The sequence below is a fragment of the Periophthalmus magnuspinnatus genome, chromosome 23 (assembly GCF_009829125.3).
Source record: "Periophthalmus magnuspinnatus isolate fPerMag1 chromosome 23, fPerMag1.2.pri, whole genome shotgun sequence".
NCBI classification, from domain to species: Eukaryota; Metazoa; Chordata; class Actinopteri; order Gobiiformes; family Gobiidae; genus Periophthalmus; species Periophthalmus magnuspinnatus.
Window position 1 is genome coordinate 17,811,908 of NC_047148.1, and position 26,273 is coordinate 17,838,180.

Genomic DNA, 26,273 nt, shown 5'->3' on the forward strand with positions numbered 1-26,273 from the left:
ACTCCTGTGAAGATCAATAGGCTTCATTTTGCACAGCTTCTAATGGTGCCGTGACTCCTGCAGAAAACTGGATTTTGTGAAGTTAAAGTAAAGCTCTTGCACAGACATTATCTCGTCCTCAAAGGATTTGATTTTTAATTTGAATAAACTGTGCCGCTATGGATGAAAACAGGACTTCCTTGGTCAAAGGTGCCAAAGACATTGCCAAAGAGGCCAAGAGGCAAGCTGCCAGAAACTTCAACAAGGCAGTAGACCGAGCCTCAGATGAGTATTCCAATCAGCGCAGCTACAACCGCTTCAACAACGAGAATGAGGAAGAGGGGTACAACTACCAACAGCAGGATGGATATTATGGAGACAATGGAGACCATGATGATGGGGCGTCCAGTGACGCCACTGAGGGCCATGATGATGAGGATGAAATCTACGAAGGGGAGTACCAGGGTGTGCCTGCCTACAGCGACAGGAAACCCTCAGATGGACATGTGGCACTGGGAGAGCCTGTCTCTGACAGCCTCAAAAGCCAAAAGGATCTAGAGAACGAGAGGCAGGCTGACGAAGAGGAGCTCGCCCAGCAGTATGAGCTCATCCTGCAGGAGTGTGGCCACGGTCGCTTCCAGTGGCAGCTGTACTTTGTCCTGGGCCTGGCACTCATGTCTGATGGAGTAGAAGTGTTTGTGGTGGGCTTTGTCCTCCCCAGCGCAGAGACAGACATGTGTGTGCCTAACTCAGGGGCAGGATGGCTGGGTAAGAATCTGCACCTCTGAGGTGTTTGGGTGGGGGACCTGACAGGGTGAGTTGGTACTTTATGTATTTATTAATTTTCAGTTTGCAGAAGTGATATGATCTGATCTTAAACACTAGATTCCGAATATCCAACGGCTAGGAGTGACAAAAGGAAATTCTCATTTGCCAAGTACTAAATACTAGTGTAGTTTGATTCATGTTTTGCTATAAAGGTAAAAATGTATTTTGGATCCAGTATGAACATTGGTTGTCATGACACCACATACTGGGAGACATGAGCAGGAGGGATGTTTAGCACGTGTTAAATTGATGTGGCTGTGGACTAAACTCATTGAAGTCATGTTTTCTTTTTTTTTACATAAACAGTAATATGGGTATACAAGCAGATAAAACCATAACCTGGTTTGACAAACACAGCGTGTTGAAGCCACTCTCACCTAAAGTGAGTCATGACTGTGGGTACAGAATAGAAACAATGAGTCATCATTACTCCCATATCACACTAATACCTAAAATGTGACTGGAATAGGTAAACAAATACTGTAAGCAGAAAGTTATTAGCTTGCCAAAATCTTATTTTTAATTGCATCTTGCTTTCTAAAATAAGTGTAGCAATTTACTGTTTTCCCTTCTTGAGCCAGCTCTTTCTGTTACCCCCCTGCTGTAATCCTCTTCTTTCTCTGGGCTTCAGTGTTCAGTGATCTGGAGATATTAACGGAGCTAATCTTTGCAGCATTGTGTTTCTCTGCAGTTTAGACATGGTAGACTGACTTTCGTCCCTCCCTCTTAAAATAGGATGGCTGCTTTCTACCAGTACTCCTTCCCTTTTTCTTACCTCTAGTGCGTATGCTTTATGGAATACAGTTGCCCTGTTTTTGTGCTCATATACCATACATCCTATCACATTTAGAAATGTACACCAAAATACAATTTTTATCCTAAAGTTCCTCCCTTACAGCTCAGTTGGGGTTTTGATAAAAGTAACACTCGAGCCTACCCACCCACTCTCACATCCTTGTTCACTCTCACACTCTGTCTGGCACACCTGTCTATCACAGAGCCTCCTCTGGGAGCTTCTCTCATCCAGGATCTGTGCAACTCTTGCATGAAGCCACCAGCCGTTCACATTAAGTACATTTTTAACTCTCATTCTCTCATCCAGACCTGTCTATGGGGATGTTTCCACTGGTGCAGAAAAACTGTAGACTCTAAGAAAGTTGTAATCATTTATATGAAATATTCCCAGGTGGTAACCAGAACAGACCTTCGTTAGTATTATAATGAGTGCATTTTCACACATAGAATAAGCACATTCGTATTTTGTGTACTTAGATTGCCATGCAACATACAAAAGTGAATGTGTTCGTCACTGTTAACAGGAGGTACATGAATCTTTCTGATTTGTCCTTGCACAATGTGTGTAATAAATTTAAACATATTTGCCTTTTAAGCAGTCCTTCCCATTTCCTGTTAGAATTTCAGGGGGGTCTGGAATCAGACAATACAGTGAAATCTCCTGAATATCCTCTTATCATTCAGAACAACATCTGTAGCTTCTTTTACCTCCGATTTGCAGAGTTTAGTGCTTTGCTAATTCATTCTGTTGAAATGTGTGTTTATCCGTCCTCTGTGTTATGTTTGGTTTATCCATCTGTCAATCACAGCCATTAGAAATTGTGGACACAGGATACAGTTTGAAACCATATGTCTTTGTAAAGTATTGTAAGTCCCAAACATTATGTAACCTACTCGCTATGCGCCAAGTGACCATCATATCCCTCACTTTCTTTCATTGACAGGGTAGAAATAATGTCATTGTTCTGAGATAACGTTATGTCAACAACATTTACTCACTGTGTCAGCACTTCCACCCTTTAGATATCTAATGTGATTCTCATGAGTTAGCTCACAGCTTTAGCGGCTTAAGGGTGCAGATATCCGTGGCTGTCACCAATAATAAATTGCTATAGGTCTAAGCGTCATGTCTGTGTAGCTCGATAAGGCCCACCTCCTCCTCCAGCCTATCAGCCCATCACCACAACCACTGCCATAAAAGAGAAAGTCTCCTTTTCGTTTCCATGTCAAACAGTCCCATCTCTCTGGCCCGCATTAGCATTTTTATTAGTAACTACAGAACAGCAGGGATTATTTACTGGCCTGACAAACCACTAACCCTCCTCACCACCTTTCTGTCTTTGCTTCTTTGAAAGTGCTTTGACTTTCTGTGGGAAGCAAAGGGCATAAAAAATTAATTGTTTTTGAAAGTTGTTGGAAGCAAATAAAGATAGTCATTACAATTTTAACACTTTTAATCACAATATTTATTGAAGACCAAATTAATGTGTGGTTGAGATTTAACCAGGTCTAAAAATGAATTCATGATTTAATTGTTTTAATTATTCAGTTAGCATTTCTGTACTGATTAATTTCTCTCCCTTTGTTCTGTGCTGTGTCCTCTGCAGGTAGCATAGTGTATTTGGGAATGATGGTGGGGGCATTCTTCTGGGGAGGCCTATCAGACAAAGTGGGCCGCAGACAGATCCTCCTCATATCTTTGTCTGTCAACGGCTTCTTTGCCTTCTTGTCTTCCTTTGTCCAGGGATACAACATGTTCCTCTTCTGCCGCATGGTGTCTGGATTTGGGTGAGCTGCTCTCTTTGCTATTACCTGGGGTTGTAGACAGGGTAATAAAAGCATAGTGGTGCTGCAGTGACGGTGCTCTCCACATCATGTATAAAGGCTGACCTGTGATTGTGGTGCTCAGGGCTCATGTTGAGGTCATTCTCAGGTTAGAGTGATAAGAAAATATTTTATTGACAAAAGCAGCAAAACGTGTTCCACAGTTTGTGCATATATGTTTATAATATATAGAATTTACAGACACATACAAGATTAAAATTGCATGTGGCTTGTAGGATTGGAGGAGCGGTGCCCATAGTGTTCTCCTTCTTTGCGGAGGTATTGGCTCGAGAAAAACGAGGGGAACATCTGAGCTGGCTCTGTATGTTCTGGATGATTGGAGGAATCTATGCATCTGCCATGGCCTGGGCCATTATCCCACACTATGGTGAGTGAATATATCAAAAAGATCAATGTCAGTGACACAAGGAAGGGAGTGTGTGATACATTTTATAGAAAAGTATATTTACTGTAAAAGAATAGCTTAAGAGGTGATTATTTAGAAGGAAATAAAAAAGGGAGACGGTCGAAAGGTGGTAGAAAGATCAAATAAATGATACATTTGGTAATTCATTTTGTCATTTGGTTTACAAATATATGTTGTATGAAGTCAATTTTTTTACACTTCACAGCACCCCCCCCCCCCCCCACACACACACACACACATATATATATATATATATATATATATATATATATATATATATATATATATATATATATATATATATATATATATATATATATATATATATATAAATTTCAAACTAGACTGCTGTTTGCATTATAGTATAATATCACACTATCTACTGAATATTTTTCTTACTGTCTCTCAGTGCCATAAATTTACACAAAATTAATGTTTTGTTTTCATTATGAAAAAAGACCACTTAACACCCAGGGTAACACAAAGCAGGTGGCTGTGTAGGCGGGGGCTCTCACAACTCTCTGCTGCACCACAGAGAAACTCAAAGGAAATGCCAAACTATTTATAGCATACATGGAAATCAGTCAAATTCATATTACTGAAATAGGATAGAAAGGTTGGGTGCAAAAACAAGATGTTGCACAGCAAAAATCCTAATGTACATTAGATACAGATTGAAGATGAGTGCCATGTTGCATAATAAACATATTCGGAATGTTTACATTTTTAAATTAAACTTTGAATAACAATGTTCAAAACCCATATAAAACTGAAATAATGTTATTTCTAATCTCTGATTTACATGGTTCTCATTATGTTCTATTGCATTATCTTCATTTTCAGTTTGATAATATATAGTTTCAATAATTACAATATGATGAGAATCTGAGACTTACACTGTGGTCAGTTCCACATTTTATGTCCCAAATACGTACAGTTTACAGTTTCCATTTAAAGCTTTCTGTCTGTCACCATAAACTATTTGTTTGAGTCAAAGTGAGGAGGCCAGACAAAACTCGTAATTGAGGTCAATTGATTAGATGCTACTGTTTTAACACATTTTTGTCCCAAGTGCAGTGGAGTGTGTGTAATAGGTTACGCCGCAGTGCTTTTTGCATTGACTGGTCGACCACGGTGAGAGCACTGCGTGACTCTTTTGTATAACTGCACAGCTGAAAGAGGATACATTTTCAAATAAGAAATACCAGTTTACAGATTTCCTAATATTAGACATAATATTAGAGACATGTGGTGTTTCTGACAGACAGTGACTTTTTATGCATAGATCTCATATGTGCCCCTGCATTAGATGTGTGAGGAGGATAACCAAAGAGACACCAGAGTGTGTATTTTGTACTGCATTTTTGTACTTAGCCATGCTCGAGATAGGGACATAAATCTTCCTGGGTATCGGAGTCAGTCAGCCGTCCCCTCTAGTCCATTACAGCTGTAATCCCCTTAATCAGGTTTGTACTAGCACTGGCCAGCGCAGTCCCATGAGACGCCCTCTCACACATGAAGGTGGCCCCAGCATGTTGTACATTAAGTTATTAAAAGATTTTAGCTCATAATCAAATTATTATGACTATGGACTGCTGCTGTGTACTTTTAAAAATGCCAGTGTTGATTTAAAATGTCTGCAGGAATATTTTTACTGCTCCATAACCGTCCAAGCACACAATACATCCCAGCCGCTATAATAAAGTGCTAGCTGCATTTCTTAAAGGCGCACTGTATGACTTTTATGTCATCTGCTTGTCTTCTTGGATATGTTTTTGTTTTGCCTGGAATGTTCCACAGTCTGACATTTGTTGTACGCATCTCCATGGATAGTTTAATGCCATACTGTGGAGCATTCCAGGCAAAATTACAACATGCCTATGGAGATATGCAGTTGGTGTACAGCTTCCAGAAAATGTACATAGGGCACAATTACAGTTTTAAAGATTGTTGTTTTTTTTATTACCAATTTCACCCAAAAGTAACCTACCTTGAAGTAATATGTATGAATATTACATTTAGATGTAATAATGATTGAACAGTTTTACCAAAATAATACACACAGATTAATCTTAATAATGGCTAAACACAATCAGAAATATATGGGAAATATGTATTTAGAATCACATAACCTGCACTAATCAATATCTTATTTAGAACTAACTCAGAAAATGTCCTGTAATTTTTTTTGGTGTACAAGTATGCCTCACAGGTTTTGTCCTGGGCATTATATAATACTCTCTCTCTATATATATATATATATGCTACCTAAGCACATCTTTTTATTTAATAGTGTGAGTATATTACCTGTCCATTCCTCTCTCTCCTCAGGCTGGAGCTTCAGCATGGGCTCGGCCTACCAGTTCCACAGCTGGAGAGTGTTTGTGGTGGTCTGTGCTCTGCCGTGTGTCTCTGCAGTGGTAGCGCTCACTTTTATGCCTGAGAGCCCCCGCTTTTACCTGGAGGTAATGAAAAAACTGCAAACTGTAACATCATGGTTTTAAATGGAAACACTATTAAGGACATTTACAGCACAGTGGTAACATACTAAAGACTTCCCATTATACAATATGTGACTGACTGAATTTACTTTGTGTTTGGGACTATTTTTATTTATCGATTGATTACAAAACAATCAAATGGGAGCAATGTATAATTTGTTTGTATTTGTTCCTATATTTTTCTTGATGTGCATTCTTGCAATTAGAGTATAGATAGAAAACTACATTTGACTGAATTTAATCTGAATCTTTGGCTGTTTTCAGATGGGGAAACATGACGAGGCATGGATGGTGCTCAAACATATCCATGACACTAACATGCGAGCACGTGGTGAGCCTGAGAGAGTCTTTACAGTAAGTACAAATCTGCTGTTTTAGTGCAGAGGAACTACAAAGCACTGAGACCAGATAAAAGTACAGTGTCTCCCCCTGCAGGTAAATCGCATAAAAATCCCCAAACAACTGGATGAGCTGGTGGAGATGCAGAATGAGTCAGCGAACCCTGTGCTAAAAGTTCTCCTTAAGATCCAGTCTGAACTCAGAGGGGTACCAGACTTATACATTTTATTAATTCCTTATGTAATTATTTTTTTGATCATTAAATGTTTTCCTCACAGATCTGGAAAACCTTTCTGAAATGCTTTAACAGCCCAGTCAAAGAAAACACCATCAAATTAGCTGCAGTATGGTTCACCTTGTCTTTTGGGTAAGACTTTGATCAGTTTTTGACAAAACACTGAATTTTACTTGCTCTTTTTACTTGTTGCTATTTGGATTTGTTTGCGCTATTCTTGTGACTTGTTGGATGTGGCTTCATCACACGTTTAGTTGAATTTTGGTCATGATTAACCAGACAAAATAATGCAGATTTTTATATGATTATGATTGAGTATTATGAAGACAGTTACACACCGCATGCCACTATTATGAGAATGAGAAAGATCACAGTGATAGAGGCAGGGTATTTAAAACATAAAGGATAACAGAAGAAGAAAAACGATACTGTTTAATAAACTTTCAATAAAATTAGATATCTCATACTTTTTTTTTATAATAATGAAAGGTAAGGTAACATGGTTTTACAGGATTTCATCTTAATTTAAGGTTTAATCACTAAATAACTATCAATTTCCATTCATTCTTCTAAAAAATGTTGCAACTGTAACCCACCCAAGTTTTAATCATTATTTTCAGAGTGTTTTCCTTTTAAGTCTTTAAACTGTGCGGTACCACGTGCACCCAGTAGATGGTGCTGTAGGCTCCAATGCAAACGCACCGCCATCTTGTGAAAAAGCCCGGACAGCACATGTAAGACAAATGCTGTAAAATGTGGTAAAGTATTACTAAAATGTTAAAATTTGGTTCTTGGAGATAAATCAATTTGCAATTAGTACTGGAGAAGATTTGTTCAGTTTTTGTTTGTTTTTGTTCTCCAGTGAGTGTGTTAAAATGCTATGCTAACTTCAGCTAACTTTTACATTGACTTTTGATTTTATGATACAGGTAAAATTTGTAATTTACATGATTTTGTAAACATATTATAAAAAACAACTGGAGAAAATGTGTAACTATGTACCAGAATGTTACAGAAACATGATTATAAGAGGGTTATTACACTACCATGTGCACTGCTAGAGTCACGTTTTAAATACTGTGCACTGTGTGATAACCTGCAAGCTGCTGCAATGCAATTAGATGCCATTTCAAGTGATTTGAACCAAATCCGATTTTGTGATTTATGAAACTGATTTTAATAATATCCTGCTTACGCAGGTTTTTTTTTTTTTTGTTTTGTTGTTTTTTTAACTTGATTCGACTTAGGACTGTTTCGGTGTGAGGCTGGAGTCACTGGATCCGCAAGCCGAGAACATGCTGGATGCCTTACCATCCTTCCTCGGTGGACCTGGCCTTAATTGCAATAGAGTTGAACTGAGCTTAGAGCTTGTACACACACACATGCACACACACACACACACACACACACACACACACACACTCAAACATACTACCTGGGTAGATGTAACACTTTTTTTTCTGAGTTCTGAGTTTTTATTTTAAAGGAACAATTTATTTTGGGATATTTTTTGATTTGAACAAAGGACTGATTTACATACATACAAGCTATGATCCCATTTTGTTACATCTTTTTTTTCTCGTTTAGATTCCTTGATTCCTGGAACAGATTATGGTATTGACATGAGAAAGTGTGTCTATGTTGAGGGTAGTGCTACTTCTGATACAGATGAACAGATTACTGAGTTTTGTTCAACCTTTGGGCCTGTGCACAAGGTTTTAAGAGTAAGACAACTTCTGGTTAAGAGTAAGACAACTTCTGGTTTGAGTTTCAGTCTGTGAAAAATCTTAAAAATTTAGCCTCTCCTCTGCCAGAGGTTTACCCTAGAACTCTTATTTTGTGGCATGTAGATGTAGCTTACAAAACTAGCCAGACTCCAAGAAAACCACACCCCTTGATCTCTCAGCCCTTTCTGATATGAAGGCTCTAGCTCAGACAGTGACCCTGATTTTGATGATAGCAGAACCCCACTGATACCCCGAACATGCACTCAACTCAATCCCACTGAGCAAATCACCTCAAGTCCTGGCACAAAGGTTTGGACAAACTCCTTACAGTGACATGGTCAATCCAACTGAATTACAGAAAATCATTTGGAGCATGTGATTAAAAAATATGACTCCAGTGCCCCAAACCAAAGCTCTAAACTGCTTTTCCCTTTCTCAAGCAGAATCTCCTAACCTCCAAATGAAGCTTATTTTGAAACTTGGTGCCTTCATTTTTAGCTCATGACACAAGAAAAATCTTAGCTTACTCCCAGCTGCTTCTGACCTACTGAGGCAACCAGTTCTTCTTGAATCAGTTAATGGACTAGTTGAAGATGGGGAAGAAATATTTGCATGTTTTCTAGGCACCCATCAAAATACTGGGGAGAAAGCTTCTGAGTTTCTACAATGATTACAAGTGCTGCCGACCACTGCCAAAGGGGTGAAGTAACAAGCAACGATGCTGTATGTTTCGATGTGGTTGTTGGGATCGGTCCTTATTTCTTGCCTTACAACTCGAGCTGGAATCAGACATACCTTCTAAATTTTCTGATTTCTTATTGCAATTACCAACTGAAGAAGTTTGATTGTATGCAGCAGCATCTAGGGGGCAAGAGATCAAATTATCTGTCAACACGCAACTTGTGCCCTCCAGTATAAATCTGACAGAGGTGCTTCAGAATTACATTACACAAATGGAGGACCTCTGGAAACAGGTAACTGAGCTAAAATACAGCTCACTAGAAGAAAGAAAGCAGAAAAGCACTAAAAAGATTCAGACAAAAGTTGAGACACCTCCAGCTGAGTTTATTAAGGCTCAAGTGCAGCAGATGATGGCTAAACCTGGACCAAAAGCATGGTTTTGTTTCAAATGCGATAATGATGGGCACATTACCCGTGAATGTGAAAATACACCAATCAAGCTCTTAGTGGACCCAAAGTACAAGGAGATAAAGAAACAACATAATGAGGGTTGCAGTGAAGGGACTGACTGCACTCCAAGGAAAGAAATGTCCCACTACAACTCCCAGAAAAACAATGAAACAATCACATGTGAAAATCATTTTGCAATGAACCCCTTAACCGAGAACTTTCAAAAGGCCTAATTGGACCTAAATGTACTGCTACAGTGACTGTTGAAGGAGTTCTATGTGGCAGTCTAATTGGTTCAAGGTCACAGGTGACAATTGTCTCAAAATCCTTTCATGAAAATCACTTCTGTCAACAGCAAATCTTTCTGATCCAAGACCTGTTAGATCTTGAGGGAGCTGGTGGTCAGGAAGTCCCTTTTCTAGGATCCATCCAAATTTCAATTGATCTCAAGGAGGATATAATGGGTTCACCTGAAAGAGTTGAAACTCTTGCATTTGTCGTCCCTGACCACAGATCAAATGTTCCCCTACCGATTAGTACAAACTATGGTATTGGATCCAGTGTACAAGAAATATGCACCTTGAATGAGCGTGCAGCACACAAGTCAAAAGTATAAGTGGTTCTACCCTAACTAAACATTTGTACTGCAGATTCAAAATAAAGCAACAGAATGGCAGAGTTAGAAGCTGTAAAACTAAAATTTGTTACCATCTCTGCAGGAGAAAAGGCAGTTTTAAATGGATAAACAAGAAAGATTCCAGCTGCTACTGAGACCATCCTCTTAGTTGAATCTCCAAGGTCAATCTTACCTTCTGGTCTTTTGTTTTGCAGTTACTCTAAAGGAGGTGGTAGAAAGAAGATCCAAACTTGTGGCCTCAGGAAAATGACTGTGTTTAGGACTAGCCCAGTATCCACAATCTCCCCTGGTTTTATGACCAGAACAAAAGGACAAGATGACCAGTTCACACTCTCAAGCCACTCTTTATTGATGAAGTTGACTGTTCATGTGGCTCATGTTCACGGTTTCTAAAAGGCAGAAATAAATTTTATGAATATAATGAATGAATGCCAAATAAAGATATATGTCAAATAAATATAACAATAAAATATTTGAATATAGAATATAAAGAAACAAAGAAAGAAACAAAGGAAATATATTAAAGATTGGCTATTTAAAATGCCTTTGAATGCAGCATGGATGGCAGAGTGGAAATAGATATATCTGCTGGTACATGAATGCACCACAGGCACAGGCTACGCAACTGTAATACGAAGAACAGAAACGGGACTAATTATGGCCCAATTGACAGGATATGGACTAAACCACACGTATAATAATACATGATGGTTCCTGGGTTGTTGCTGAGGCTCGAATGTCCAAATCCAAATAATAATGAAAAAAATTGTAATAAACAGATTATAAATAGTACACATAATATAAATAAAGTTACACCCTTGTTAACAATTACGTCATGACATGTCCTTTACGTTCCTCATTCAAATTACCTGTCCTTGTCTAAAATGAAACATGACATCAGAATCCCAGCTGGTCACATCATAGAAGAGGTCTCTCTCTCTCCCTGCCAGCCAATGACAGTAAAGTTAAAACTACTGAAAAGTCTCACTCTGTGCCAAATGTCACGACCTGCAGTACAGTGCAAACCTCTGAGTCTGACCAACTACCTGATGGTGCGTTCACACCGGGGCGTCAAGAACGCATTGGACGCCTCTAGTTGGACACTTTTGCACTTTAAGGCTGATGTCTCCGACACGCGTTATGGACGCCCTGGACGCCGGAGCGTCTCTTGCGGTCTGCGAGTGCCTTTGGATGTTTTGTTTTTCCTGTGTGTTTTTGAACTCTGTAGACCAGGTTGAGAGAGTGGCTTTAGCGTATTTATTACATAAAATCCATCAACGGAGGCTATCGGCTCTACGGCGTGTCCGGGTCCGTGACTAGCCTTTAAGCTAGCTGGTGCGCCCAGTATAATTAAGCTGCCGCTTGTTTGTGGCTGATGTCTTTCTAATTGTTCCGGATAATGACGTCACTTGAGCATAGTCTGATTGATTGACGCTGCGCCTAGAACGCCAAAAACTTTTTTCAACTTTTGGATGCGCAAACAGCATGTCCGACACCTGGACACTCAATACACACCGTATCAAAGCCGCGCCGCTCTGACACACCACAAAACGCAGGACGGCCAAGACGCACGTCCACCATAGACTTTGCATGTGAACTTGATGCACCTGATGCCCCGGTGTGAATGCACCATTAGACTTCACAGATGCTCTGTCGGAAGAGTATAAAGAGTAGATTACCAAGAAGCTCAAGTCAATGTCGGAGGTTTTTGCTTTAAATGACCTAGACTCTAAGGTGAAACATAGGATCTGCTTGTCTGATCTCACTGCATTTAAACTGTGGCCTTGTCCAATCCACCCCTCTGACTATGAGGCTATCAGACTTCATGAAAGTCTGTGAAAGTGCTCAGAGATGCAAAGAGAATCAGAGAGCCTTTTCGCTTCCTCTATTGAGGTAGTAAAGATTTGAAGATTTCTGCCTCAAATTCAGTTTTTGAAGAAGTCTGTAAAATACCTCAGGCCATGTTGTGTCTTGGTCAACACATATCTGCCCAAGATGGAAGCCCTTACCACCTGGCCAAGACCAAATAACATCAAGGATCTTAAGTCCTTTCTCGGCTTCTCAAGGTGTTAAAGACTGTTTATAAAGGACTGCTCTAAGATAGCACAACACTGGCTTGGATGAACCCAGATGCTGATGGACTTTCAAGGTGTCCACATCCTCAAGACTATGACATGCCTGATACCACCAGTTTTTACAAAGTCGCAGTGAGGCAAATGTCCCATCTGAAGCAGTAAAAGTAGTGTGTCAAACGCATGAGCTTGACCATTCATTCCGGAGTGCAGAGTCAGAGCTCACACACCCACTCTGATGCATATTGGTTTGGGTATACTACAAAAATGTCCCTCGAAGATTGGGCACAAGAACAAGGGGAAAACCCTGTCATAAATGCTGTTGCTTTGTAATTGACATTGTCAAAGCAGAGAAACAAATCACTTACAGAGAGAGACAAAAAGAAAAGATGTTCAACTTATGCTAAGAGCAGTGAAAGAGCTATTGCTGACTGACAGTTTTGTACAGAAAACATTTAGATAAAGGAGCTCCCTGCTGTCAGGGAGACTTGTAACCAACATCAGGCAACGGCCTCTTGAAAATTTTCATGATTCCCTTGGACACATGGGTGTTGATAGAACATTGGACCTTGTCCAGGCCAGTTCCTTATGGCCCGTAAGGCTCTGGATGTCCATCAAAAGATCAAAGCATGTGAAAGGTGTGTGCAAAGGAAGGCCCACGCCAAAAAGAGTGCTCCACTAGTCAACATTCAAACTAGCTGTCCATTAGAACTAGTCTGTATTTACTACCTTTCACTTGAGCCTGATGGAAAGAGGACAGAAAACATCCTACTCATAACTGACCATTTCACATACTATAGCAGTCCTCATGGCTGACCAAATGTCCAAGACTGTGGCTAAAGCCCTCTGGAGCAACTTATTTAATTCATTATGAATTGTCTAAGTGGTTGCAGAGCAACCCAGGTCATGATTTTGAGTATGCCTTAAACCAAGACCTGTGCTCCATGCTTAGCAAAAACGAGAACAGCGCCGTACCATCTGCACAGCAATCCTGTGGAAAGATTCAATCAGATTCTTCTCAAAATGTTGGGCACGCTTGAAGAATGAGACAAAACCAGATGAAAAAAGTATGTACAGCCTCTTGTACACACATGCAATTGTACTAAAAATGATACCACTGGTTGTTCCCCTAACCAAGCAGTGTTTTTCACCAGCCACATCCTTCCTATAGACGTACCTTTTGGCCTGATCACAGAGTGGTGTGCTAAACTGTCCCATTCCAAATATGCCAAAAAGCTTGCAAAAAGTGTAACTGAAAACTATCCGCTAGCTTCTGAACATAGTCAAAACACTGACAGCAAAGTGAGAGAGCCCACTCTGGCAACTGGTGACAGAGTTCTGGTCGGTCTCAGAGGCAAACACAAAATAACAGATCACTAGAGTGAGGCACTGTAAAGCAAATACCTTACTCACCAGTCTATGTTGCTGGCCCAAAAATGCAAATGGGCTTGAGAGAGTTCTACATCGAAATTTACCATTACTCTGTGGATGTCTACCACCTACCACTGAGGAAGTGAACTCATCAAATACAAAGCCCAAACTAATCCAAAAAGAGTTGCAACAAACTAAACTTTTGTATACTCGTACGGAAATAGACTGATCTTGAGGATGGAATTCAGTCCTACTCTTCTTATGACAAACCATCACAGGTGACGAAAGATTGACAAATAGAGAGATGCAGTGAAAACAAACAATGAACAAGGAGACACAGTACTAACAGACGATGAAACTCCAGAAAGCATCATTGATGCAGTGTCAAATCACGCAGACTTCCAGACTACCACAGAACAGCCTTTAGTTTTAGTCCTGTAGCCTAACTTTTTAAAACAGTGTTACGTTCAACCTTGGATCTCTAATAAGAACTGGATAAGACATTCCCCCTAGTGGCCACTACATAGGTACTGCAGCTCTCGAAAGCTCCAGCCCAGAAAGAATTCTCTCATAGAGCATAATGTATTTTTAAAGAATTCAAACTGCCTGATGTTCGGCTGAAAAGCTTTCACAAAGGTTGGGTTTTGTAGGGATTCTTCTGTATTTTCAGAACATAAATGTTTTACATTTTTTAAATCCTCAAAAAATCGTAAACGTTAGCCCACGCAAGCGCCACTCTAGCAGCTATTGCTTTGATTGGTCAGAACTGATTGCGTAGTGCATTTTTCTGACGGCACACGTTGGACGGCGCTAGGCCAGTATTCAGGAAGTAATGCAGACAAAAAAATGTATTTTGCGCCAATGAGCACATGCCATTGAAAACAATACGCCACCATCTTTGGTTCATCTTCCAGATCCTGTTATACTTTCATGTGTGCAACATGCAAGAATTCATGCCGATTTAAGGGGCATTTTCCTCTTTATTTTGGGCGTGTGGTCCTATAAATTTAAAATTTAGTTTTAACTGTGAGGTACCATCTGTATTCAGTAGGTACTGCTGTAGGTTCCTTTGCAAAAGTACTGCTAGCTTCAGAAAACCTTTACATTGACTTTGATTTCATGATACAGTGAACGTTTGTTATTTACTTGATTTTCTTAACATATCATAAAAAAGCAAATGGAGAAAATGTGCAACTATGTACCAGTCAGAACTTATTTACAAAAACATGATTATAAAAGGGTTATTACACTACCATGTGCACTGCTAGTGCCACATCTTAAATACTGTGCACTGTGCGAGATCCTGCAAGCTACTGTACTTTGTGATCTACAAAACTGAGTTTAAAAATACTTGTGCACATATATATACACACACACTGTCTGGGTAGATGCAACACATTTTAAAGATACAATTTATTTTGGGGTACGTTTGATTTTAGTTTGATTATGAAATAATATTTTGAGGTATTGATTCTGTTCAATAAATGCCGGATCTTTCCTCCTTTAGAACTTATATTCCTGTGTATGTGTATCATTCAGATTTCAGTTGTTCACTTGGTCCAGCTTACACGATGTTTCTGCTGAGTCCACTTTACTCTTAATATCAATAATATGTTGTGCAGGTATTACGGCCTGTCTGTGTGGTTCCCTGACGTCATTAAACACCTTCAAGCAGATGAGTATGCCTCCAGAGTCAAGATCCACAACAACGAACGCATTGAAGACTTCACGTTCAACTTCACCCTCGAGAACCAAATCCACAGAAATGGACTCTTTCTGAATGACAGGTAAAATCGCAGTGAATCTTGCCGTTGAAAGTAATCCCATTGAAGGATGACACTGCTATTTATCATTCCTGCAAACAGGGCATCTCCTTCCTCCTTTATCTGCTGTCTGACCAGGAAATTAAAAGACTTATCTTGCTTTCTTGCATCTTCCACGTAGTTCAGTTTCAGTTCACATAGTCACATGCAATTTTGCCAGGAGTCTTACTGCAGAGAGTTAAACCACACTGAATGCACTATGGTCACCAGAGTGCATGCTTATTAAAATAAATAAATAAAAATGTATGTAAAAGTGCAGGTAGCAGTTTGAGACATGATTGAAAGTCAAGACCAGGCCAAACACTAATATGCATCCAAAATCTGGTCAAGTATATTTTTATATTTATTTATGTATTTATTTGTAGAATATTATAATATGTATTTATATATTTATTTTTGTTTATTGTCAGATTTTTTAAGCTTTTCCTGATTTATCTAAGAACTGTCCACATTTGACTATTTTGCTCTTTTTGTCAGGTTCATTGCTATGAAGTTCAAAGCCGTCACTTTCATTGACTCATCTTTTCTCAACTGTTACTTTGAAGATGTGTCTTCAGTGGGCTCCTACTTCAAGAACTGCACCTTCGTTGACTCGTTTTTCTACAACACAGGTCAGTGCCTTCCTCTCACAGCCATTTTGTTTCTGCTTTAAATATCCATTTAAGCCTCCAATGGCTGGTACCTTACACTCCCTCCACTGTCTTCCTTTGACTCCTGTGTATAAAGTCACTGTCTCTGCATCCTGGAAAGAAAAATGGTTTTAAGCATTTATTGCTTTATTTTATACTTCTACTTTACTGCTTAGCCCCAAGCTCCAATCCTCTTGCTGACCAATTGCTCTCACTGACTTTTTAATGAATATTATATGACTTTCTAATTACGTAAAGTCTTGGCTTTGCTTGTAGCGTGCTTGTCTTTTCAAGGAAAGTATGTACATGCAGATGTTTCATAATAATACACTACAACTCCTAATGCAAGAAAAGGCCTTCAGTGAGTTGTTTCAGATGTTCCCAGAAAAATATAACGTAATCAAAGATTTATGAACCATGAGATGTAAACAGTTTGATCAGCACTCAGGAAAACACTGAAGTGGATTGGTCACGTTAGCTACATGGGAAATGTAGTGCACAATGAACAAACCGCACATGAGGGGTCATAATGTTGTGTGCCTCCTATTTAATATACATCCCTATAGAAACTGGTGTGCTGTGTGTTATGTTTGTTGCAACCCTTTGGATAACAGATGCTGTGACATAGTTCATATTGTTCTGCTTGATCAGTGCATACATATTTTCTAAAACAAAATTCTCCATAATGTAATACAGTGCCATGTAATATTTCCCTTATTGTGTTATAGATATTGATGACTCCAAGCTAATAAATTCACGAGTGATCAACAGCTCATTCCATCATAACAAGACAGGCTGTCAGGTGACATTTGATGACGACTATAGCGCCTACTGGGTCTATTTCGTAAACTTTTTGGGCACACTGGCTGTTCTACCTGGAAACATTGTTTCCGCGCTTCTCATGGACAAAATAGGACGCCTCAGCATGTTAGGTATTGTATTTATCAATGTGGAGCAAAATGACTATTTTCCTACTTTCCTTTTCTAAAATGGCTATATATACATTTAAATCATCATTATATCATTTTTATTGGTTTTGATTGTTGCCAAGATAATATGCTTATATTTGTATTATATTTGTAAAGCAGTGTTAAAGCTATATACATATATACATATATATCTTGCTTTACCTCATCATTGTATACATTTATGCTATTTTATAGGAAGTGGTTAAAATGTAATGCCTTTTGTAATGTAATGTTTTTGTCCTGCAGGGGGCTCCATGGTGCTCTCAGGCATCAGCTGTTTCTTCCTGTGGTTTGGCACCAGTGAGTCCATGATGATCTTCATGTTGTGCCTCTACAATGGTCTGAGCATTTCTGCCTGGAACTCTCTGGATGTGGTCACCACAGAGCTCTATCCCACTGACAGGAGGTAAATTATAAAAAAAATAAACAAAAATTTAAAAATACATCAAAGTACCTTGACAAGCGAAAGAATAACTTATTCTATTGCAGTTTGTAATGTGTTGATTGTGTTCTTGTTTACAGGTGCACAGGATTTGGCTTCTGCAATGCCATGTGTAAGCTGGCAGCAGTGCTCGGTAACCTGATCTTTGGCTCCTTAGTTGGCATCACTAAAGCTATCCCCATCCTGCTGGCCTCCTCGGTGCTGGTGGGTGGTGGTCTGATCGGGCTGCGGCTGCCAGACACTCGTGCCAATGTCCTTATGTAAAACAGGCTGTATCTGTTGTATGTTTATCAGGTATTTACAGAGCGAAACCTGATAATATATCATAAAATTTCATTTTATGATATATTATTACATGTTCTGTGTAAATACCTGATAAACTAAGCTACAGTTGAAGAGCTGTGGAAATTGTCATTGTCAAAGATAATCACATCAAAAGATTGTATTCTGAATCCAGAGACATTTAGGCAAATGTCAACAGTACAATGCTCATAACAATAAGCAGTTCTTGAGAAACCACAGCTCATATTTTAGAGCTGTTTCTCATCTGCAACAAATCAAATGTCACTGCTGCAAAAGCTTGAATTGTATGTAGTTCACATAGAGTTTTGCTTAAATACACTCTATTACTTTTGAGTGCTTGCACTATTTTTTCCACACATATTTAATAATTCATTGCTATTTATTGTATTTACAACGTTCCATGCCCCGGCTTGAAACTGAAGGTGCTGCATCTCATAGAGAACCTCTGTTTCAAAAGTGGCTCAACCTATTGACAATATTCTTTTTCGTTTTTTGTTTTTTTTTGCAAGAATAACAAGGCCATTAAAATCAATAACAATACTGTAATTTTGTGCGTGAAACTGGCAACTTAAGCAGCTACATTTCTAATATGAAAAAGGTTTACAATTTGTGCTTTTTACTGTAAGAGACTTTTGAGATTGGACCCTCTTGTCCTGATGCTTGACTGTGTTCATGCCTTGTGTGTTGTGTTGTGAAGGGCTTTGCGCTCTGTCTGGCTGCTCTCTCTCTTTGTCTTCCTGTTTGCTGATTTGCTTGTTTCCTCTCTCTTGCCCTCTGCTGCTGCTGCTCCCTTCTAACTCCTCTAAGGCCTTTCTTCAAAGCTGTGCCTCTCTGTCTTTTAGCCCCAGTCTATCCTTCCAAAACTCGCTGGAAGCTTTGCTGCTTTGTCCTGTTTTCTCTTCTTCAGGATGTGTGATTGTGTGCATGAGTGTTCGGACAAACCACTAACTAGACAAAGTTGGTATCTTTGGTTGGTAAGACTTCAAGCCATGGATAACAGTAATATTTTGTTTTTTAAGAAGTGTTTTACAAGTCACAGGGCTGTGATTAAACCCTAGCCAGCCTGCTGCAACATGTTCAAGAACTGCTTTCATTTCAGTTCAAATATTTGGCTGATCATAAAATACATGCAATCCCTGCTGGATTCCTTTGGTCTTTGAAGGCCAGTCAAAAATGTAATTTTTCTTCCTAAGATTTAGCTTTACCAACTTTTAGCTTTTTAGTACAGAAATGTGTAGCTCAGACATCAGCACTTAAATGTTAAACATGTTAAGCTGGCCTTTAAAACTTTTGTCATTCAACTGCTGCTAAGAGCATTGCATTTAACCAGCTTTTAATTATGTGGTGTACAATAGTGCTCTTTGTCATTTTTCACAATGTGGGTTTTTTTTTTGGTTTTTTTTTTGTTTTTTTTGTGAGGGGTTGAAATGGTTGCTGCACATTTTCTTCTCTCAGCTCACTCAGATGATTTTCTGCACAAATTCCTGCATGTTTGTTGGTGTTTGTTGTGTGCTCTCTTTGCCATTTTGGTGTTGTTACTGTCCCTCGTTTAAATGGTCAAAGGTGAATGTATCATCCTCAAGTGTTGTCAGATAACTTACAGATCATCTGGTGTTTATGCTGAGTCATATTGAAAGAGCATGTCACTGGAAAGATACAAAATGTTTACATGTGGAGGTGTTTGAAAATGCTGTGAGGACGTTGACCACTAATACAAATAAAGTTGAAGCCAGTACTCTTTGATCACCTCTGCTCACAATTGGGATTGATGTTGATATGGAACGTTTTGCTATGAAAAGGTTGGAATGATTGCAGCAAATAGGAAAGTTCCTCAGATGTGTAAACATTTAATAAAGAAATCCATATGAATGACTTGTCTGATTTTCACACCAATTTATGATGTTGGATAATGCAAACTGAATATAGTTGAAAAAAACATGCAATAAGTTCAATATTTAGTTGTGTTTAATATTTTTTTGTTGTGGAATACAACTGTGTCTCACTAAATACAATACACACACGCAAACTTTTATGCATAGCTGTCACGTACATAAAAGCATCCTGTCACTACAAAGACAAAATGCTTTGTCACTCTGAGCAGTAGGCAATAAAACAGATTTTACCTAAATAAAATGCCCGCCAGACCCTTGGCACAAACAAACCCTTTAACTTAAGGGAAAGTTGCCCTGAGATACAGCATAATTTCTGACACACTCTTCACACATTTACTTTTCAATGTGTTTGTTAATTAAACATAATTTAAAATATTTTCTTATTTAAGCTCACTTTGTTTTCCCTTTTTGTTAGTCTTACGCTGATAAACTGAGGCTCTTGCTCTTGAAGGTTCTGAAATAAGGATTGGATCCTGTGGAGCGGGACATGAGCATAAACAGGAAGGGGTCCATCGCTGCATGAAGGCAGCATAAACACACAGCCACATTAAAGTACATGTACAAGCCCTCTGTCCCATCTGCAAACAGCTGCACATAGTGGGCAAAGTGCAAGACTCCCGCAGGAGTGAAACACACCAGAAAAATTAGGAAAACAAGAGAACTGCTACGTATGTACAAGCCCCAGTCAGTGTGGGACTGCTTCAGCTCAGTCAAAATACGCACATAACAAACCACACATACCACCAGAGGAACTAAGAGGCCAAAGATTGTCAAAACTAGATTGTAGTATAGCAGAAACTTGTGGGACTCAGATCCTAATGGTAAGATGTCATGGCAGGTGATGATGTCCAATTGTGAGATCCAGTAGCTCTGATGGACCAGGAGCTCCGGGACCAGACCAGCTCCGAGTATCATCCACAGCACCACTGTCACCCAGGTGGTGCACATTCTCTTGGGTAAGCTCTTGTACATGAATGGGTGGACTACAGCTAGATATCGCTTCACACTGATACTGGCCAGCGTCTGAGCTGAGCAGTACAGGTTTCCATAGAAACAGGCAGAGACCATGCGGCAGGCAGTTTCTCCAAATAGCCAATGATTCCCCCGGAGATGATAGTGAGCTTTAAACACCAAAGACAGCAGCAGAAGCAAGTCAGACAGAGCTAGGCTGCAGTACAGGATGGCAGAGGACACTTTGCGCACTTTGGATGCAAGGGAGCAAAGGGTGAACAAATTAGCAGGGACCCCCACAGCCAGGATTAGGATGTACAGGACTGGGATGAGAATGGTGCTTATATTGCCTTGAAGGTAAGAGGCAGTCCTGTTACTGTTCAGCCTGAGGACCGGTATAGAGCCTGAGACAACCGGAGGAGATGATGCTCCTGTCCCATTCAGACCAGAGGAGAAGACGGTCACAACCACAGGCTGTCCCAAAAAGGTCCTGGGACCAATAGAGCTGAAGTTGCTGCTTTTGTTCCTTAATGTCTCTCCCTGAACTGTAATGAATTAAAACAGCAATCATATTATTATTATTAAATAGCAAAATAATAATACTAAGCTTTCAATTATTTAATCTAATACAAATCTGTGAAAAGAATAGGCCTGTCATATTATTTTTCAGATTAAGCATTAAGCACATAAAGATTAAGATAAGCACATAAAGCATCATAAATGAGAACACAAACTTACCATCGTCATGAAGTGATCTGTCAAAACACAAACAAAAAAGTATTGCAAAAACAAAAGCTTTATCCATTTTCTCGTGGGCTCAGCTTCTTGGTAAGAACCTGTTTGGGTGAAAACTTTTTCCCCCAAACTAAGGGGAAATATGTGGGCTGCCTTTGGTCACTGTTTTAACATGCACACAGTGAACTCTTGAGGCAACTTCCTACTTCTGCACCAACCAGTGTAGAAGTGGGTGTAGAAGATAATTTAACTCAGGGTCACATTGGAAAAATAAATTATGCAGGCGCTATGAGAATAAAATCATAACATTTCAACATTAAAGTTATAATATTTCTAGACTAAAATTAAAACCAGAATAAAAGGTTATCAATTACATTACATATCACTTACTCTCATAAAATGTTGAATGTGGTCATGGTGGTTTTTCAACAAAGAGTCAGTTCTGAAAAAAAACAAAAACAAAAAAAACTCTTTTAAGATAGCTCTATAGTACCCCCTTCTAATTCTATTTTTAAAACGCTATTTGAGCTATTTGAGCTGGACTTTCTAACTTTTATTATTTGAGCGTAAAAAGGATAAAAAAAAAGAGATATATTAAGAGATAGGAGGGGGCGGAGCCTATTTTATCCTTGGGGGAACATAAAACATAAAACATTTTGAAAGTACAAAAAGTTCCTGTAACTTTTGCAAGCACCGTCAGATACAAACAAACCCAGTGTAGCATTTGTGTAGTTTGATGACCTGGATAAAATGATGCGTGGATAAAAATTCTAACGAATAAGATAGAAATGTTTATTTTTAACATGAGACCGGAAATATTGAATGACATGTGAAACCTGACCACTGATACTTGTCTTTTGGTGGTTGCAAGGGTTGCGAGGGTTCTTTATCTTTGCTTGCAATTTTAACTTTGGCTTGTTCCACTGTTGTGACGTTTCAACCAATCATATTAAAATAATCATCATCCTGTTCTGTGTTTTCCATTTGCGTTCAGCGAGAGCCATCCCAGATTGATAATTCAGAGTGCTGCATGTATCAGTCTGGCATGAGCCGGGTTAATCAACTTGAGAGTGTTGTTTTCTTGATCTTATGAACTTCTTAGATCAAAACACTGATTTCAATATAGTCAAACTCAAACAGGCCAATGTGACAAAGTAATAACAGGCTCTTTATTTGTTGCTGTAGACTATTTGTTCATCCTTGTGTAATTATAGGCTGCATTTTTAAACAATATATGGTTTTAAGTTGCCTTGCATGTCTTTCTATTTAGTTTGAGCTATGAAATATTATTCTATTGTCCTTGAATAGATTTACCGATTCTTTCTGAAGAATAAAACCTGGCAGAATGTTTGAATGTCTCCTGAGAGCTGCTCTGCCACAAGAGGGCAATCCAGTACTAGATAAAATAAATATGTTAAGCAAGACATAATTTCCTCAAACACATGCAGTTCCATGTTTATGCTCTTATATGGCCCACTGTAATGGTCAAGTGGACAATTTAGAAAATATATGCAGTTTCCTTCTCTTTTACAAACTATAACATAAACACCTAACACATTTTTTTTTTTAAATCTATAAAACTGCAGAATAGAATCTAACAGGACCTGTAAATATCCCTCAACTGCTCCACCCACACACACAACACATTTTGACTGTTTTTACTGTTTTATTCTCACTTTTTACCCTTATCAACTGAAGAGCAGGAACTGATGTGAAGTGAAGTCTCTGGCAGTGTGCCACTGGCCTAATCTCCCACAGTCTGTATCCTGTCCTCAGAGGGAATGGATGTTTGGGAACGCCCTGCAGGACTGACGCACTGGACACGATGTACCATTGCACTTATAGCTGTTTTAATCCATTCAAATGACAAATTCCAGGGAAAAAATAACACCAATCCACTATATGCCATGAATGTAGACTACTGGTCAAGCAAACATGAAGCACTAACTCCTACTGTGCTTATGGAAATGAGCTAACGTGTCTGTTTTAAATGCTGGTACCACCACTGCTGGAGCGAGTCATACTCCCACACCTTCCTGTCCTCATCTCCACATGTGCTACATCACGCAATAGTTTTTATAATTTTTTTGCAAACCTCAGCACTTGTTTCGGTTAAAACAATAAAAACAGATGTTTATGTATCTTTGTGGTACAGACTATTGTGTAATATTATGTCTGTATGTATGATATTAAGGTTTTTTTTTTTTACCAAAATGCAAGGGCCTGACATACAAGCTGCATTCAGTAACCTCTTAGCTTATGATGTTTCTTTTCCTCCTTTTGTCTGTATTTGCCTTGCCTTGAATGTTCATTTTTGATGTGTTTGTTACAAATAGAGTAGTCCCCGTGGAGCCCCTGTGATTGGATCAGGACCCTGTGTGACGGGAAGCTGACATCACTCCTGAGGAATTCTGCAGCTGGTTGGTGGAGCCTCTGGACTGGAACTGACCGGTGCTTGTAGCTGAAAGAAAAACGCTTTGACTTTTTGTACTTTCACTCTATTTATACTGCGACAAGAGTGTGGAATACTTCATATTTTGGGACTTTAGAGGAGTAGGCTACGTTTGGCAAAATGATTTCTTTGTTTGTTTTTGTCCTTTTGACTTGTGTTCATCTTGCTCCAGCTGTTGTTTATAACAGTAAGGTTACATAATTGTTTTTCCTGTCAAATTATTTATACCATTTAGGCCTAATGTGTTATAATTTTACAATGTGTTACTACTTGTGTTCAGATCTAACATAAGAAAAGTAATCTAATTTTCTTCCTTAAAGTCACTTTTTTTTTCTTGTTGTAGGCTCTTCAGGTGCAGGACCAAGGACCTTTGGCATCTCCTATAATGATGCTGAACAATTGGACATTGACAACCTTTTCTCAGACTATGACTCTGGTGGTGGGAAGTCTAATGCCTCCTCCAAAATGCAGATTCTCTCTGAAGAAACCATACTCTTCCTCAGTGGGCCCATGTCCACTCTGCTCATGCCCTCTTGGTACTCTCTGGTGTGTCTTATTAGTGTGCCTGTAAACCTGTGTGCAATGCTGGCCTTTGCCCAAAGGATCCGTCCCAAGAAACCAGCAGCTATCTACATGCTAAACCTGGCCTGCGCTGACCTGCTCTTCGCACTTCTGCTCCCATTCAAGATCTGTTACCATTATTTAGGGAACAACTGGATATTTGGGCCCATCATGTGTCGTGTGGTGACTGCAGCATTTTACTGGAACATGTACTGCTCTGTGCTGCTCATATGTTGCATCAGCGTCGACCGACTTTTGGCTGTGGTTTATCCTATTGACTCTCTTGCTTGGAGAAGACCACAGAATGCTGTCATAGCTTGTGTGACAATGTGGATTCTGTCCTTTATTGGGTGCACCCCCCTCCTGCTCTCCAACCAGACCATATACCTGGATGCTTTAAACATCACCACCTGCCATGACGTTCAGCCACTGGAGGAGCTCAAGTGGAACTACAAAATCTATTTCCTCACCATCTGCTGCACACTTTTCTTCCTCCCGCTGCTTATTTCAGTCGTGTCTTATACCCGGGTCATCTGGACTCTGAACAGAGTCCCTAAAGGAATAAGAGGAAGCTCCCGCAAAAAGACAAGGGCTGTGGTGATGGCAGCCACTGTGCTGGTCATCTTTGTGCTGTGCTTCATGCCAACTAACTGTATCATGCTTGTACACTATCTTCTGTTTAGCAACAATGCCCAAAGCAGCCACCAGGGTGCAGACAGTTCATATGCTCTATACATGGTCTTTCTCTGTTTGGGCAGTCTCAACTGCTGCCTAGATCCCTTAGTTTACTACTTTGGCTCATCCCAATGCCAGAAGCAACTATCCAGTGTGCTGAGATGTGGGAGGGGGCCCACTGTCTGCAGCACCAGTCATTCATCCAGTGACTCATACAAGTCCAGCCGTAAGGGCATACTGAAAAGCAGCCGGACAGAAAGTTCCAAGATTAATCCCTCTTCAGAACATGAGTCCTTTCAAGCCCATCTCCACAGCCAGTACAAGAAACTGTTGGTCTGACCTTCTGAATTATTTTGAATGTGTTGAAAATGTAGGTGAAGTCTAGTTTTGCATTAGAGAAGTTAAACACAATTATTATAAACTTAATAAAAGCACTAACGCCACGGCTTGGTACATGCAGCTACTTGTAAATTAAAACATAGCCTGTGTTGTAAGCAAAATGACATGTGTGCAGAGAGAAAGGCCTAGATGGTCTTAAATATGCTTTATAATATACTAGTATGTTTGTCTGTAAGTTGATTTTATAGCCTACCTACTGAAAGATATATTTGTAGCTATTATTGTAAAAGCACATTATGTTTTCCACTGTATATATTTTTAAATAAAACGAATTTCAAAAAGCAGACACTGTGTTGGTGACCCCTGCTCCTGATGGTGTATAAAATCCTACCTATTAAATCTGGTTATGTCGTTTACTAATATCAACACGTGACACTGTGCCAATAAAGCAGGACATAGCTCTAGTTTTTAGGCTAATAAGTGTAAGCCAATAATAGGCCTAATGAAAAATAGTCTTACCTTGTTTGAGTATTTTCACAGAGCAGTTTTGTAATGCACCCTGGATCACAGTAAACTAACACTCCATGGAGCTTACATAAACAATAAAACTAATAACAGGATAAATATATGTGTTGTT

At 39.3% G+C, this 26,273-nt stretch overlaps 3 protein-coding genes across 3 annotated transcripts; 2 read left to right on the forward strand and 1 right to left on the reverse strand.

Moving 5' to 3' along the window:
- LOC117392315 (synaptic vesicle glycoprotein 2C-like) lies at window positions 1-19,902 on the forward strand. Its single transcript, XM_033990374.2, has 12 exons — window positions 1-747; window positions 3,210-3,390; window positions 3,663-3,814; window positions 6,185-6,318; window positions 6,619-6,708; window positions 6,790-6,900; window positions 6,972-7,060; window positions 15,489-15,653; window positions 16,167-16,300; window positions 17,047-17,250; window positions 17,533-17,692; window positions 17,809-19,902. Exons 1-12 carry the CDS (start codon window positions 159-161, stop codon window positions 17,990-17,992), a joined length of 2,193 nt encoding a protein of 730 aa, XP_033846265.1. The 5' UTR covers window positions 1-158; the 3' UTR covers window positions 17,993-19,902.
- Window positions 19,903-20,295: 393 nt separating this feature from the next.
- On the reverse strand, window positions 20,296-21,679 carry LOC117392045 (proteinase-activated receptor 3). Its single transcript, XM_055231553.1, has 2 exons — window positions 21,613-21,679; window positions 20,296-21,419 (listed from the first exon to the last, which is right to left on the reverse strand). Exons 1-2 carry the CDS (start codon window positions 21,677-21,679, stop codon window positions 20,341-20,343), a joined length of 1,146 nt encoding a protein of 381 aa, XP_055087528.1. The 3' UTR covers window positions 20,296-20,340.
- Window positions 21,680-24,026: 2,347 nt separating this feature from the next.
- LOC117392242 (proteinase-activated receptor 1-like) lies at window positions 24,027-25,972 on the forward strand. The gene is made up of 2 exons (XM_033990275.2): window positions 24,027-24,248; window positions 24,405-25,972. Exons 1-2 carry the CDS (start codon window positions 24,182-24,184, stop codon window positions 25,634-25,636), a joined length of 1,299 nt encoding a protein of 432 aa, XP_033846166.1. The 5' UTR covers window positions 24,027-24,181; the 3' UTR covers window positions 25,637-25,972.
- The last annotated feature ends 301 nt before the right edge of the window (window positions 25,973-26,273 follow it).